Source organism: Pan paniscus, chromosome 5 (assembly GCF_029289425.2).
Source record: "Pan paniscus chromosome 5, NHGRI_mPanPan1-v2.0_pri, whole genome shotgun sequence".
Classification (NCBI taxonomy): Eukaryota; Metazoa; Chordata; class Mammalia; order Primates; family Hominidae; genus Pan; species Pan paniscus.
Genome location: NC_073254.2, coordinates 24,541,809 through 24,559,548, shown reverse-complemented (window position 1 = coordinate 24,559,548; position 17,740 = coordinate 24,541,809). Strand labels below are relative to the sequence as shown.

At 38.3% G+C, this 17,740-nt stretch overlaps 1 protein-coding gene across 1 annotated transcript in view; it reads left to right on the top strand.

Annotated features, from left to right (window-relative positions):
• The window catches only part of LOC100980709 (orofacial cleft 1 candidate gene 1 protein), a 100,414-nt gene extending 88,658 nt beyond the window's left edge, over positions 1-11,756 (top strand). The window contains exons 5-8 of the mRNA XM_063605142.1: positions 54-140; positions 5,215-5,283; positions 8,167-8,333; positions 11,624-11,756. Of these exons, the coding sequence (XP_063461212.1) occupies positions 54-140; positions 5,215-5,283; positions 8,167-8,333; positions 11,624-11,743 (443 nt within the window). The 3' untranslated portion in view covers positions 11,744-11,756. The remainder of the gene's footprint in view (positions 1-53; positions 141-5,214; positions 5,284-8,166; positions 8,334-11,623) is intronic.
• Positions 11,757-17,740: the final 5,984 nt, after the last annotated feature.

Sequence of the window (17,740 nt, the reverse complement as noted above, 5' to 3'; positions counted from 1 at the left end):
TGGTTCATGTGCTTCTAATAATCACTGACCCTTACCTCATGTACTTTCCACAGGAAATGAATATGGCAGAAATTACTTTGACCCACTGATGGATGAGGAAATAAACCCAAGGCAGTGTGCGACTGAGGTCAGCAGAGAAGGTGAGCTAGAATTAAGTATGTAATTTTTGTGTCAGAATATTCTTTTCCATTCATGAAAATGAGGTGACAAAGATCACACATGCAGTTCCATTTAGATTTTGCAGCTTACAATTTAAATGGTAAGTTTTAACCACTAACAACATGATGGGCAGTGAAGGTAATTTTTCATCAAGGACAGTGGGCTGGTCAGATGGAAGAAGCAGCGATGTGCTTTCCATCTGATGCTACTGTGAGCAGTTTGATGCCATCATAAGGCCCATGTATGTGTCTGAGGAGTGTCATCACCTTCAAATGTATCTCTGCTTTTTGAATTTAAAATGAGCATTCTTCAACAAATTGCATCTAGCATGTGAGATTTCCATATCCTGTGATGACTGAATTTCTTTCCTTGAATTCATGGAACCACCACCTAACTTTTGAGAATTACGAAGGGGAAGTGACATGATAACAATTTCCTCTTCTATAATCTCGAATACTAGTTGCGGTTCTAAAGTAATAATTCAAAATTGCTCAAGTGCATAATATTATGCATATTTTATAGTTTACAAAATAGGGTTTTTATAAAGGTTATTGATGAGATATTGACAATGACAAATGTTACTTAGAATCAGCTGCAGTCCAGATCATAGCCCACCAGTGGGTGCCAGACATTGAGTCTGCACCTTTTAATAAAAGACTAGGGTAAATTCTCACAAAAAGGACTCAAGCATAGTGCAAAGGTTATTTTATAAAGTAGCTCTCAATAACCTATTTTTAAGAGATGCAGAATCCACAGATATTATCAAAAGACCTATGTGCAAGATAAGACAAGGACTTAGTCTCAGAGTCAGTTTTCACTGGTAGCTCAAAAGCCAGGGTGGATGTGAGGCTGGAAAAGTTCAACCTTCTATTTACCCAAACACACTTGGAGGGTAAGAGACAATTCTAGTGATTTCTGGGGAGGGGTGTTGATTGAATTACCACTGAAGTCTTTTAAATTTCTTAGGAATCACAATATATAGTTATATTTGGTGGAATGTTTAGAATGCAAGGACTCCCTAATTTGGGAAAGGTGACTTAATAAGTTGTGTTCAATGAATAAGGAATGGTTCTAACTACAGACAGGTAAGTTTTATGAAATATTGCTGGTCACCTTTTCCCCTTCCCTAGTCAGTTGTTATTGTCAGACTCCCACAGCTAACATGGGGTCCCCTGTTTCAGAGCAGGAAGCTCTTTCTGTGTATTTACCCGCAGCCAGCTCTGTGCTGCGGGAGATGGGGGCTGGCCCTCTTGCCAGCTGTGGCTTCCACCTTTCTACTGAGTCTCGTTTCTAATGAGCTCCTTCGCGATTGTTTATTTCCTCCACTTCCTTCTAATTGTCTTCCCGCTCTTTCATCTCTTCTGCTTTCATTATTTCCCCTCATTTCTTCCTCAGTGTTTTTTCCCTCTTCTTTCTGAAGTTCCTTCTTAACTACAAGGTGCATTTTATATATATTGGAAACAGTTTTTAGATTTATTTTGAGACAGGATCTCACTCCCTTTACCCAGGTTGGAGTGCAGTGACATGATCACGGCTCCCTGCTGCCTCAACTTCCTGGGCTCGGGTGATTGTCCCACTTCAGCCTCCCGAGTAGCTGTGACTACAGATGTGCACCACTACACCCAGCTAATTTTTTGTTTATTATTATTATTTTTTTAGTTGAGATGGAGTTTCACCATGTTGCCCAGGCTGGTCTCAAACTCCCGGGCTCAAGCAATCTACCTGTCTCGGCCTCTTAAAGTGCTGGGATTACAGGGGGTAAACCACCATACCTGGCCTTTAGATTTCTTTTTCTCTCAAAATAGGTAAGGATTTATGTATCTTCATTTCATCTGTCCAGGCTCTTTGTTTCTCATGCTATGGCTTAGGAACTCATGGTTGAAAAACAGGCTTTCTCCATTCTCCTAGATTTTCTATAAGTTATGTTTTGTTACCCTGGAACCCTGTGTATTCACATGATATAAATGAGATGCAATGGGCCAAATGTGACTGGTGAAAGATCAGTCTCCTCTATATTTCTGCCACCTTCTAGGGTGTTTCCATGAACCAAAGGCCCATTCCTAATAGCTAAGCCCTACTCTGCTTATGGTATCAAGAAAAGAAAATATAATGGAAACTCTATGAGGGAAGGAATTCTATGCGTCTTATTCATTGGTTGCTGTATATTCAGCACTTAGTGTCTCACACATAATATGTATGTGATACATATTTGCCCAAAATCCAATGAATAATGTAGAGTCCTGCACTTTTATATTAACCCATAAACTTCATGTGACCAGATACTAGATCTGTCAAGATTAGTCTGATATTCATCATACAGTGAGCTCCATTTTCTAACATTCCATTATCAAAGATAACAAGTTCACATCAGATATTTGAAAATATTTTTGGGGAAAATAAGTAATTGCTCTCTGACAAGGGTGTTTTGTGATGTGCTAACTTTCCCTGGATCATATCTGACTCTCTATAAACTACTGTCATGATAGATTGGCTTTAAATTGTCCAGTTTCACCAGTGGAAATTAGTTTTTGTAAATCCACTTAAAGGGCCCTATTTCCAGAAATATTATAATATATATAAAAATAAATATATAAAATATAATATATAAATATATATAATATATAACATAATTCTCTATTATATATTGTCACTTGTAATATATAAGTAATATATAATATAATAATATAGTAATATTATACTACATTTTTAAAAAGAGGACTTATTTGGCTAGGTATGGTAGCTTACACCTGTAATCCCAGCACTCTGGGAGGCCGAGGCGGATGGATCACCCGAAGTCAAGAATTCGAGACCAGCCTGGACAACATGGTGAAACCCATCTCTACTAAAAATATAAAACTAGCTGGGCATGGTGGCATGCACTTGTAATCCCAGCTACTTGGGAGGCTGAGACAGGAGAATCACTTGAACCCAGGAGGCAGAGGTTGTAGTGAGCTGAGATTGCACCATTGCACTTCAGCCTGGGAAACAGAGTGAGACTCTGTCTCAAAAAAAAAAAATGACATATTTGAGGTGGGATCAAGTATTCACAGTCACTTGGGGTTTCTTCTGATAATGGCTTCCACTGTGAATTCCTTCAGTGTAAAAACACAGCTATTGACCAAAAGCCTTTTATTGGCCAGTTTTGAGATTCAGTCCCATTGTCCAAGTGGTGGCAAAACATGAAACATCTCAATCGTATGACAATATCTTTCAGAGTTGTAATAGGAGAACAGAAGAAACAAGAAGATGCGGGTACGCAGAAAGAGAGCTCAGCTCAGTGCCCCCTGATAAGACGAGTCCTCAGCCTTGAGTCTGCAATTCATAATGTCCTCTTTTTCTTTTTGCTTGGTACTCACACCTGCACCGTTACTCCATTTAGGGGTCAACCAGTGCTAATTAGCAATCTTTCCACTTTCTCTGTGGCATGGAGTTAGAGGTTACGCAGACACATAACATCAGAGCTGCTGGGAGGGTCCCAGAGAGGGGCAGTCTGAAGCAAGCTGCAGTTCACAGCATTTCGTGTGGCAGAATTTTGGGAACACCCCAAAAGTCTTGCTTGCACCCATCTATCTTCACTTTGGTTGAGGTGTTTTTGTTTGTTTTTTTACAGGCTGGAGTTGCAGTGGCATGATCTCAGCTCACTGCAACCTCCATCTCCCAACCTCAAGTGATCCTCCCACCTCAGTCTCCTGAGTAGCTGGGACTACGGCACACGCTACCATGCCTGGCTAAATTTTGCATTTTTTGTAGAGACGGGGTCTTGCTGTGGTGTTCAGGCTGGTCTCAGACTTCTGGGCTCAAGCAGTCTGCCTGCCTCAGCCTCCCAAAGTGCTGGTATTATGAGCCACTGCAGCTGGCCTGGTTGAACTCTGTTCTTATATTTATTTGTTTATAATCTGTACTTTACTTCCAAAACAATTTGAGGTAGCCTACAATAGAAACAGAAATGCACATAATTATAGAAAAGTTCAAGTAAAGATGAAGGGGGGATTTGAGAACACCTGCAAAAAACACAGGACAATATTGTTACCATAATTAAGCACTCATTTTTACATTGAGCTTCCTGGAAGTAATGGTATAAAGAGAAAGATCATAAGTAGGTTACTTCCTATGTTTAATAGAAATTATACTCTATTTTCAGTGTAAATAACCCACCACCACCATGATTTTTTTACACTAATTTTGGAAGGGTAATATGATGTTCATTTGTATATGGTGGAGAGTAGAAATCGCAAAATACTTTATTATTAATTACCATTAAATGCCTTTTACTTAATATAGAATACAGATTTCAGTGCTACTATGTAGTAGGTGCATAACATTTTATTATTTTCCAATTTTGCATATGACCTGATGTAGGTAATAATAGCTTGTGGACTAGTCAGAGTTCTCCAAAGAGGGATAACCACCTGGATGACCTTTTTGACCCTCTTCCAGAATAATGTTTTAATAGTGTGTGTGTGTGTGTGTGTGTGTGTGTGTGTGTGTGTGTGTGTATGCGTGTGTTTTGCAGGGGGTGACGACATGGCCTTAATGCTTTAAATTCACAAAAGAAGTTAGAATCCCTGTATTTCCTACTATATTGCAATAGCACATATAAAATAATCCAGAACCATCTAACTTTGTTGTTCCTTATAATAAATAGTAAAAAAAAATGATATATAGAGAGTAGCTAATGGAAAACACTCATTCATTTTGATCACTTGTGTATTCTATTGTATGTTTTAACAAACCAAAATGGGTTATTCTGAAATGATTCTTGAGTAATAGATGGCATAATTCATTGAACATGAGATCAGTTTTAATGGAGAAGTATCCTATTATGCATGCCTTGCAATATACATTTTAAAATCATTGTTCTAATGATATTTATTTATAAAAGGGTTTTCTTTTTCAGAACAAGGCAGCATATTGAGTAGAAATTGTGTCTATGAACCAGAATATAACTAAATAGCCATAATGATTAATAATTTCTTTTTGTAATTATGTTTGCATATCTATAAATTAATTGATGAGAAAGTTATCATGCACATGTTCTTTTAACACTCCCACAAGATGACGATAGAATTTTCTATAATCGATTAACGAAGCTTTTTGATGAGAGCAGACAAGGAGAACCCCAAGGTAAGAGACCAATTATCTTCAATCTTTTGTTTTAACATTAGTTGTAAATTGATTGAAATGGTTTCTTGCAAATGCTTACCTATCTTTTCTAAATATAACCATTCACTGAAAACCTACGTGAGCTTTTGATTGTTGTAGATATTTAAATGTAGCTGAAGTTTAGGGGAAAAGTAATTATGACCCAATTTCATATAATTGCATACAATTTATAACCCTAAATGGTGAAAATGATTTAAGATTTACTGTTGAAGGATCTTAAAATGGCATACAGCATACTTGGATTCACTAATTTATGAGGCTATGTGCTACTCTTTTTAAAGACTGGTCTTAGCTTTTGAACAAATGCTTTGGGGTGGTAGAAGGCAAATAGTATATTGTTCTCAACCTTAGTATGGAAATTCATATTTGCAAATGTTAGGCTCTTTAAGTAAAAACTTATTTTATGTATTAAACTAAGAATTTAAAGGTAACATTTAAAAAACTCAATTCTAAATTCTTAGTTTAACACATATAAATTCATGCCAGAACCATATTATAGTTTTTACCAAAGAATTAAATATAAGTTGCTGTATATTTCATGGGGAATAATTCTATTATTATTATGTTTTTACTGTATGTGCTTAGTGCTTCTCAATCATTTTGTCTTCCTCATTATAATAACTGCTCAAAGCATATAATAGGAGAGGGCTGATCATGATAAAGTCTTCTAATAGTTATTATTTCTATTAAATTTATGCTTAGACTTCATCATTTACTAGCTGTGTGACCCTGGACCAATTAATTAACCTTTCTTTGTCGTTTTTGCCAAATGAACATATAACACCTGTCATATGGAGTGGTTATGAGGACTAAATTATTATTACATGAGCAGATGTGACACCTAGAATAATAAAGATAGTAACAGTAATCCTGCTGGTGAAAATATTAATGCCAGTTAAACATTTGAGTCCTTCCTAGGTGCCTGGAACTGTCCTAAACAGTTCTAAATAATTCACTTGTTTAAACTTCATAACAGCCTTTAAAGGTTAGTCCCCATTTTTATCCCCATGTACAGTATAATACCCTTCAAAATTTTATTCCTGCTTGGGTACACCTCCCCTTTACTTTTTTGCTATCAGTTTGTGTGGTCAACCATTTATTACTTTTTGCCTTTATAAACAAAGCAAACTCAGTTTTCAAGCCACCTCATTCTGAGGGATCCCAAGTTCAAGCGGTGTATTAGAATTATCCAGAGAAGTGGAATCCAGTTGGTTTGATAATATATAGAGAGGCATTTATTTTAAGAAATTGCTTCACTCCGTAGCTGGGATAGCAAGTCTGAAATCCTTCAGACAGGCTGGCAGGCTGGAGAATCAGGTAAGAGTTGATGTGAAATTCAGACAGGAGTTAAAATTGCAGTCTCACATCTGAATTCCACAGGCAGCAGTCTGGAAACTCAGGTAGGGGTTGATGTTGGAGTCTTGAGACTGAAATGCGTGGGGCAGGCCAGCAGGCTGGAAATGCAACCAGAGTGTCTACGCTGTGGCCGTGAGACTGAATTCCTTCTTCTTTGGAAAGCCTCAATCTATATGTTTAAGAACTTCGACTGATTGGATGAGGCCCACAAACATTGTGAAGAGTAATCTGCTTTACTCAAACTCTACTGATTTAAATATTAATCACATCTAAATACACCTTCACCACAACATCTAGATTGGTGTTTGGGCAAACAGGTGGGCACCATAGCCTGGTCAAGCTGATGCTTAAAATTAAGCATCATAAATGGTTATGCTTAAGTCAGGCCTTTCTGTGTTTAGTCTAACTTCTGAGTCAGCAAACCTATTGAATACCTTTTAGTGCTACTGTTTCTTTTCCATTCTGATGGCTTTTTCAGCTTGGATCCTTTGAAACCACCCAAGTCACACATTTACAGATAGCATCTAATAGATCTTTGGAAATCATTTATGGACTTACAAAAGTCTCATAGAATTTATAGAAGAGACATTTTATGAACTATTTTATACAAAAGGATGTAGCTGAGACTTAGAAAGTATGAAGTCTTATGCAAAGTAATATGGTGCATCAGGGAGCATAGAACAAGGCCAGTGGGCCTCTGGACACTAACTCAGTGCTTTCTCCAGCACGCCATCTCATTTCCTCTTGCAAAAGAAGCTCTCTTCTCATGATTCTTGTTAAAATTCTAGAATAGGAGACGTGGAAAATTTTGTATTATACCTTCCAGGATTTTTTACAGACTGGAAGAGGGAAGATCATTTTCTATTTACAGCATGCATCTGGCTAGATGAATAGATATCTTTTGTACATGATACTGTTTTCAGGTGATAGTGAAGTAAAGTAAACATACCATTCATATAAATGCTGGCATTTCTATGCAAATAAACAAGGTAGCCCAAATAAAGTGCCTCTGTGTGCAGAGCTCAGGAAGTGTTCTCAGAGATCCTAAGGTGGGAAAATGAACCAAAGAGCTCTGGCTTCTTCTAAGCCTATTCATCTCCTAAACTGGTTACAGCAACACAGTGAGTAAGTGGTAAGATGTTGGAGTAAACAACATGTAATATTAACGTACAGAAAAGCACAGTATCCACATTTCAAGATATATTTGGTAACTGGGAAAAAGGCTTAAATGTGTAGCTGTACTTTGTTGAGTTTGTAAACATTATGGGATAAACAAAGGTGGTGGTGGTTGTTTTTTAATCTTCAAACTTCTGTGCTTTAGTTGTTTTCCAGTACATGAAATAGAAAATAATTTGCTAGTTGGTCGATTATGAAAAAACCAAACTTTACTGCATATAAGAAAATCAGTGATTAGTCTATTGTGTGTTTAGTCAACATTAAATTGACAAAAACAAGTGGAATTCCATGTGATTTTCTTGGGGTAAACAGATGAGAGTGGCCGGGAGGAGACTCTGAATTCTGAAGCACCTGGGAGTTCCAATAAGAGTCACGAAATCCACAAAGAAGCCAGCGAAGCCACCACTGCTCACCTTGAGGAGTTCCAAAGATCTCCTCAGAAAACTATAATTCTGCTTGGAAGTTCTCCATTAGAACAGGTCAGCATTGAGTATATTGAGAAATGTAAGATAATCTCTCTTTTTCAAATGACAAGTTGAAGTGTCAGGCCTACACATGGTCTACCGATTTTGCTTACCAGCACACTGTTCCTAGAACACGCACTAGTTATGACTTCATTGAGCCATTTCCTTATTTTTTATACACATTGTAAAATGTGTAGGCAGAAGTTACGCTCCTTATCGATATCCTTACCCACCCTGGATATTGATAAGGAGCATAATTACTGCCTACACGTTTTACAAAGTGTATGAAATTTAGTTTGTACAATTTACTTTCATTATCTGGTTTTATTTTGTGTTAGAGAGCTTATTTCTAGCGTATTATGAATTACTGATAATAAAACCTGAAACCAGCATACATTTACTTGGAAAAACTAAGAAACTGCTTGGACTTGTTTGCAAAAGCACTGTATTACTACGTGAATATTCTAGCATTTCTAAAGTCACTATTTAAGGAACTTGGGCATTCTAACTGTTGTGACTTGTGCCACACAAGAGTCTTTAGCCATTAGACTATCTTGACTTCAGAGGCAATCTGATTTCTCCTCTGATTTCTGTATCTGTAGGTTCTATTTATGTGTAATGTGGCATTATGTGCTCTGACCCACCAGATAGAGAAGTGATAAAAATAAAAGAATCTTACATGTCTAGCTCCAGGCATATGTGTGTGTGTGTGTGTGTGTGTGTGTGTGTGTTGTTTTGTGAAAGGTAAGTAGATTCAGGCTAAAGAGGAAAAAATTCGTCCGATGAGAAAGACTATTATCAATGAGATCTTTTATAACAACAGGTCGCAAGTGGAGATATCATTTGCAACTTCAGAAGAGACAGGAATAGCTTAGGTGGGGGGTGGGGGGATATCCTGTAATTTGGAGTATGGAAATTCCATAAAAGTGTTTCATATCTTCCTTTGTGCCAAATAGGTCTGAATATTGTAGACACATTAAGGTTGTGTCTATTTTGAGCTTTCTCAAGCAAGTGACCCAAATTAGCAAATACAGCCTTCCTTAACAGAGCCACTTAGATGGCTCTGATAGTGGTTTGAATTGTGTTCTCCAAAAATGTGTACACCCTGGTATCTGGGAATGTGACCTAATTTGGAAATAGAGTCTTTGCAGGTATAATTAAGTTAAGGATCTCCAGATGAGATCATCCTGAATTTAGGATGGACCCTCAGTCCGATGACTGGTGTCCTTTTAAGAGAGAGGAGAGAGCGATTTGAGACTCAGACATGTGAAGGAGGCAGAAATTGATGCATCTACAGGCAAAGGACCGCCAAGGATCGCCACAGTTGCCAGCAGCTAGGAGAGAGGAATGAAATGGATTCTCCAGAGAGTCTAAGGAAGCCCCCACCCTGATAACACTTTGACTTCAGACCTCTTGCCACCGGAACTCTGAGACAATAATTTCTGTTGTTTTCAGCTATCATGTTTGTGATAGTTTTTTTGTGGCAGCAGTGGGCAATTAATACAGTTCCTGGGGTGGTTGATCTCACTGGCTAGGCTTTACTTCACTCATGTGTTAACCCTGCCACACATCTTTATGAAGACAGGGCTCTCAAAGGACATGGAGGCGAAAAGGATGCATGGCTCTGCCTTTGCACATAACCCTTTTTAAAAACAACTGTGGCCAGGCACGGGGGCTCATGCTTGTAATCCTAGCACTTTGGGAGGTCGAGTCAGGCAGATCACGAGGTCAGGAGCTCAAGACCATCCTGACCAACATGGTGAAACCCTATCTTTACTAAAAATACAAAAATTAGCTGGGTGTGGTGGTGCTCACCTGTAGTCCCAGCTACTTGGGAGGCTGAGAGAGGAGAATTGCTCAAAGCCGGGAGGCAGTGGTTGCAGTGAGCCAAGATCACGCCACTGCCCACCAGCCTGGTGACAGTGAGACTCTGTCTCAAAACAAACAAACAAGGCTGGGCACGGTGGCTCACGCCTGTAATCCCAGCACTTTGGGAGGCCAAGGCGGGTGGATCGTGAGGTCAGGAGATAGAGACCATCTTGGCTAACACAGTGAAACCCCGTCTCTACTAAAAATACAAAAAAATGAGCTGGGTGTGGTGGCATGCGCCTGTAGTCCCAGCTGCTGGGGAGGCTTAGGCAGGAGAATGGTGTGAACCTGTGAGGCAGAGCTTGCAGTGAGCTGAGATTGTGCCACTGCACTCCAGCCTGGGTGACAGAGCAAGACTCTATCTCAAAAACAAAACAAAACAAACAAACAAACAAAACAATTGTTTTTCAGATGTGTATTGATACATTAACAGTTCATTTCCATTTTTTTTTTTTTTTTTGCACCATACAGTGCCATTGTATCTGTTTCAATTTGCATCATGTTTTTGATCATGAATACGTGGATTTCTTTGGAATATGTGGCTAATATTTTTTATTTTATTTTATTTTATTTTATTTTTGAGATGGAGTCTTGCTCTGTTCCCCAGGCTGGAGTGCAGTGGTGCCATCTCGGCTCACTGCAACCACCGCCTGCCAGGTTCAAACAATTCTCCTGTCTCAGCCTCCCGAGTAGCTGGAACCTCAGGTGTGTGCCACCACACCTGGCTAATTTTTGTATTTTTAGTAGTGATGGGGTTTCACCATGCTGGCCAGGCTGGTCTTGAACTCCTGACCTCGTGATCTGCCCACCTCAGCCTCCCAAAGTGCTGGGATTACAGGCATGAGTCACCACACCTATAGTTAATATTTTTAAATCCTCATTCTGTGCAAGATAAGTTGAGGCATTCTGTACAAGATAATTTAAATCCTCATTCTGTACAAGATAAGTTGAGGTTAATATTTTTAAATCCTCATTCTGTACAAGATAAGGTGAATGCTCACCTGCTACACTGTTGTGAGGCTATCATTCAAAGGCCAGCACAGTGTCTAGGAGTTCAACACAAGTAGAACTCAAGCCTGCATTTTTACCACTTGTTAGTGTTAGGAGACAGTCCACACATTCGGGAGAATTCAAGTCTTCTGCAGATATGACCATGATTCCCTTTAAACACTGAAATTTGTGATCCTGTTTCTTCTCCTAATCAATATGTCTTAAATTATGTGAAATTCGACCTAAACTGACTGGCTGAATAATTGCAAGAGAAATCACGTGCTGACCTGTGAACACAGATTCATATGACAGAGTCGTATGGGGGAGGGAGGCTGAGCTGGAGTCAGACCTCTGTTGGGGCCATGGCTTTGCCACTCACAGGGTGTCAGATCATAGGCAAGTTACTTAACTTCCTTGACCTCAGTTTCCTCCTCTGTAATTCACAGGAAATTAGATCTACTTCATTGCATTGTATGGAGGATGAGATGAGTCATCCATGGATACTCTTGCTCAAAGTAACTGCTGTAATCAGAAGCAGGAGGTACTATAGAGAGCAAAGATTCTAAAACCCATTCTCAGGTCAGTGCTCGCAATGTTCTTATGTTCACTGTGTCGGGAAGTTCCATGAACACACAAGGCAACATCATAAGTAGGAAAAACCTTCAGATTTGGTGTTAGAACTCAGAGCTGTCATCCTTGATTCAGATATTTATGTGAACTTAAACCTCTTTGTAAAATAGCGCTAAATAATTTGAACCTCTTATGGGTGTGTGGGGATTGAGATGTGTCCAAGTACGTGGCAGTTAACGTTTTATGTTTCTTACTACTCATTTTCTATATTTGTTGAGACCATTACCTATTCTTACTTTTTATTGCTATTGTAATGGTGAACTGATAATTACATAAGGCAAGATGTTTAAATGGAGATGCGGGCCATCCCAGCTGGGGTGAGTGTTGTTGGCTGAGTCTCTTCTCCTAAACTACTTATCTATAACTATTGATTTATATGGTGACTGGAGTGATTGCTTCTCATCCTAACATATGGAGAACCTGGGATGATAGAAGAATTCAGATTGTAAAAAGAGATGGGGCCCTTGACTAAGGTTACCAGTGGGACTGAGCTGGGAATTGTCTAGTACAGTGGTTATTATTTGAACACTCATTAGATTTAGAGATCCTGATAGTTGATGTACATCTTGGAGAAAATAAAAAGAGAAAAATCTCATATATATGTCTATTGCATAGCGAAAGGATGCTGTTAGTAAACTTGGTGAAATTTGAGTATCCAAGCACATCTACTGTGGGACCACCATTTTTTTTCCCGTAGACAGAGTAGAACATAGAAAAATGAAGAGTTTGCCTTCTCACTTTGCAAAAGTATTGTGTGTGGTTGTGTATGTGCATGTCTGTGTATGTGGTTGTGTGGGTGCATGGATGTCTATGCCTATATGGTTGTGTCTTTGTGTATGTGTGTGTGTGCATGAACGTGGCTGTGGATGTGTGTGTTGGGGCAGAGAGTGTTGCAGAGCCCAGTGGGACTGGCATCACTGAATTCCCAAGTATCCAGCATAGAACTGATGAGAAAATCACTCTGGAGTCGACATTTAGTTAGCAGGGGTGACAGCAATGTCAGCAGTGATGTAATCATTCCTGAAGCTATAGGAAGCATCAGCCAGGACTAATATGTGAGCTAATGTAAGTCACCCACTGAGGACTCCAGAAGTACCTGGAGAAGAAGAACTTCTCTGCTGGCTGACATCTCATGATAAAGGCAGACGTAAGAGCCCATGAAATCTGGCCTTAGGTAAGATGAATGTGATAGGTGAACATGATAACCACAACACTACAGAAACTTAAAAAAATCTGGTCACTTAATGTGACCACTTTTTATTGCACAGGTATCAGTCTACATGGCATAGGCGGGTTCTGTAAGTATCTTGAAAAGGTGCTGTGGCTGATGCTTCCTGTCTAAGACCATCAAGGCAGCAGGGTATCACCTGACATGGTTTGGGCCTGTATCCCCACCCAAATCTCATCTCGAATCATAATCCCCACATGTCAAGGGAGGGACCTGGCGGGAGGTGACTGGATCATGGGGACGACTTCCCCCATGCTGTTCTTGTGACAGTGAGTGAGTTCTCACAAGATCTTGTGCTTTAAAGGGGTTTGGCAGTTCCCCTCAGCTCTTTCTCTCTCTCATGCTTTGACATCATAAAACACGCCTTGTTCTCCTTCACCTTCCAACATGATTGTAAGTTTCCTGAGGCCTCCCCAGCCATGTGGAACTGTAAACCTATTAAACATTTTTTTCTTTGTAAATGACCCAGTCTCAAGTCTGTCTTTATAGCAGTGTGAAAATGGACTAATACAGTATCCCAGAACATGATGAGAGTAGAAGGAACAAAACCAAGAGTGAGGAGGATGAGAGGGGAAGTGGGGAGGTAGCACTCTCAGAGTCAGCTGACAGCATCCCACTTCCAGGCCATCCAAATGATGAAATATCATTTTTATTCCCATCATAGGACCAATTGAGTTGCCTAAGTATAGAAAGCTACTTTAGAAATATTTGCGCTGACTTTTTATATCCCACTGACATTGGAAAGCTTGTAAGAAAGATTTTATGAAATGACTTAGGTCTGAAAATTATCTAGTAAAGAATAAAATTAATTGATTAAGTGCATAGTTTTAATAAATTTAGTCACAGAGGAAATTATTGTTTTTCAAATATGTATTTAATTAGAAATAAAATAATTTTATTTTGCATGTTAGCTACCAGGAGGAAATGTTTTCCTGGACATTCCTTAATGTCTACTGTGTGCTATGTACCTGTTCCTAATCAGTTGCAGATAACTAGGTTTTCCTCTGAATTTTAATTGTGAACAATCCATACATTTAGTTTATTCAATTAGGAAACCATGATTTAAGGAGGTTTTTTTTGTGATTAATGAGTAGTGTTTTTTAAGGTTTTGTCTTGATTTAATAAATAAAATGTAGCATTTAGGCTAATGGTGGAATAAATATGCTAGCCCAGACTAAGTAGATGCCAGAGAAACATTCTGAAAAAAAACTAGTATATACTGGCAGTTAACCCTACTTTTCCAAATTCTTCATAACTTCCTGGCATTTGGCAGTAGGTGTGACTCAAATCTAACATTGTGAAGTGAGTGAATGTCAAGTTTGAGATCAGATACTTGGATATAGGAGAAATTTTAAAATGCAAAATCTGTAATAAAATCTATGTAAATTCAAGATGAATTTCATAAGGTACTTTAACAGATTAATCATTATATTTTCTGTAAGCCAGAAACATATATTCTACTCTGTGGTTAGTATAGAAAACATTTTGGAGGGAAAATTGATTTTCAAAAATCATTTGAGACATTTACATGATTTTTTAAAACTTAACCAATATAGTAGCTCATATACCATCCCTTAAACATTATATTAAGTATAAATGCAGATATAATTTAAAAATTTAATGAATGAAACTATAAAAGGCAAAAAAGCAGGAGCACAAATATTTTATGGTAAAAAGAAAACTGGTAATTGTCCATATTTTACTTTAAGGGAAATGATAACGGCACTGCCATTCTGTATAGTTTGCAAGTTTCCGTCATATTCTTTGCCTTTTGTGAGACAAGCAAGAAAAGTGCCCTATTATTATAAGTATGAAAGAATATCTAGAGGACAGAAATATCATTTTACATTTAAAAGGCTCACAATTTGAACCAAAAGCTTTTAACACTTGGCTTTCTTTTCGTTTATTATTTTATTTATATTTTTAAATTCCTTGTTTGCCACTTAACATACCTTTTTTCCTTTTTTTTTTTTTTCCAGAGTCTCGCTCTGTTGCCCAGGCTGGAGTGCAGTGGCACAATCTTGGCTCACTGCAACCTCTGCCTCCCAGGTTCAAGTGATTCTCCTGCCTCAGCCTCCCAAGTAGCTGGGATTACAGGCGCCCACCACCACGCCCGGCTAATTTTTTTTTTTTTTTTTTTTTAAGTAGAGATGGGGTTTCACCATGTTGGCTAGGGTGATCTCAAAATCCTGACTTCAGGTAACCCGCCCGTCTTGGCCTCCCAAAGTGCTGGGATCACAGGTGTGAGCCACAGCACCCACCCTATTTGGCATACCTTTTGAGCTGCCCAGAATACTCTGGAGACACTTGGATAGAGACATTCTTGCCAAAGCTGACTGGAATTCCAAGAGAAGCAGGCTACTGTTGAGAACGAATAAACATATTTTAGTGACATTATCTTTGCTTGGAAAATTATTTAGCAGTGACAATTTTGTATTTACGTAGTATCAGGTCACATTCTATAAGCACCTCTAGGTGAAAAGTTTTTGTTTCATTTGGAAAACAAAAATGATGCTATTTTGTTACTTTTTTCATTATGATTTATTTTATATACCATCTTTTTTTTCTTCTGCAGTTGGTAGTATTTTTAGTTAATGTTGGAACACAAAATAGTCTCCATTCTCCTTTCCAATATTAGGAGCTATGAAGTTGAGGCAACTGAGGTTACTGAAGAAATTTTATATCATTTTTAAAAATGTGTGGGTTCACAGCATAACAGCAATCTGTGAATGAGCGAAGCAATTGATTCTACAATCTTTCAAAATAGGATGGTCCAAGCGTGTATCCTTGGTGGTCAGGCACGGTCCAAGGATAACATTTTATGTATTTATAGGTGAGATGGGCTGATTATTCTTCAGTGAACATAATTTCTTAGAACTGAAATTCAGTACAAATAGATTGTCAGAGAATTTAAGGTTGTATTATTAAATAAGAATCAGAAGGGCAGAAATTCTTTATTTCTGATTGGGGCAGTCACATTTGTTTACTACTCAACTAAGTCTTAGTGTATGGTTGGTTCATGGGTTCTTATGGAAGTTCAGGAGCCAGAGAGGACAGGAACCAGAATAGGAAGCCACCTACCTGTGCGTGGACTGGGGCAAAAGAAGAATGTGTGTTGTCATTATTGGGAGTAGAGTAAGTCCTCACTTATGTTGTCAATAGGTTCTTGGAAACTGCGACTTTAAGTGAAATAACATATAAAAATTAATTTACCATAGGCTAATTGATATAAACAAGAGTTAAGTTCCTATGGCATATTTCTAGTCACAAATACATCACCAAACATCTAAATAAAGACCAAAACACTTATAATTTTAAGCATTGAAATAAATGTAGGCTATACATATGTTTAAGAAAAATTATTAAAAATGAGAAATATTGGCTAAATAAGAAAAAATAATACCCACTTATTCCAGTTTAGGGTGGAAGGTGGCTGGAGTCTGTCCCAGCAGCTCAGGGCACAAGGTAGGACCCAGCCCTGGACAAGACACCATCCCATTGCAGGCTGCATTCACACACACCCACACTCACCCACACTGGGACAGTGTAGACACACCAGTGAACCTAATGGGCACATGTTTGGGATGTGAGAGGAAACAAGAGGACCCAGAGAGAACCCACACAGACATGAGAAGAACGTGCAGATTCCACACAGGCAGTGGCCCCGGCAGGGAATTGATTTTCTTTGTCCTTGTTGTAATGAAGTGACACTGACTGAAACATGATTTGAGGAACCTGCTGCGTAGGTTTCCGTGTGCTCATAAAACCACACCGAGGAAAAGGAAAAATAGGAGAACGGAATAATCGTTAGTAGATTTGCATATCTGATTAAACTTGCAGATCCTGAAAGTTGGGTATTTAAAATTACAGTAAAATAGTTCTTGACTTACCTCCAGCTCTTCTTTATTTTTCATTTATATATGGGTCACCACCAACAATGATCAAAATATTTCCTCAAAGTTCAAGGCAAGCTCAATTGGCTGCCAATTAGCCTTTTGGTGAGAAGTCTTCTGAGCTTTAATAAACCAAATAAACATTTCTGAGATAACACGTGAATTTTTGGTTTTTGTTTTAGAGCAAAACGTCTACTTTTTATAAAACTTTGCTGCAGTTTCTCCATACTGAGTATGCCACACTCAACATTATTTTGTTATGCATAATTTAAAAACAAAACACCATTTTGACAAAGGATTGAATAAGTTCACCCTCTTCTTTGATTACTTATTTCTATCCCCTTATAAAGTTTCTGGTATAACTAAACTTTCTTGAGAAACTCAGCCCTCATTTATATATCAGCAATGGATTTATGAGCCTCAAACTGAAAACTCGTGCTGTGTAAGACAGAAATGAGAAACTGCATTGCTTTCAGGAGGAAGAAATTCCCATATCTGATATCAAACAAATCTAATAACACTTCAATAATAAAATCAAGATACTTATGCTATATTCCATGAGTTCATTCAGAGAAAGGGCTGTATCTTTTTATCTTCAGCACCAAGAACAGGGCCTGGCAGAAAACAAAGTTTATCTTCATTGAATGTTTGTTCAATGAATGAATGAAGGAATGAGTGCATGCTGCAGATAACTAGTATGGCAAAATTATCATGGATCTCGTTGGCTTACAAATGTTCTGTAGTATTAATTTTCTCTAATGCTGTTATAATGTCGTTATGTGGAGTGTTACGATTTGGTACTTTCATGTATA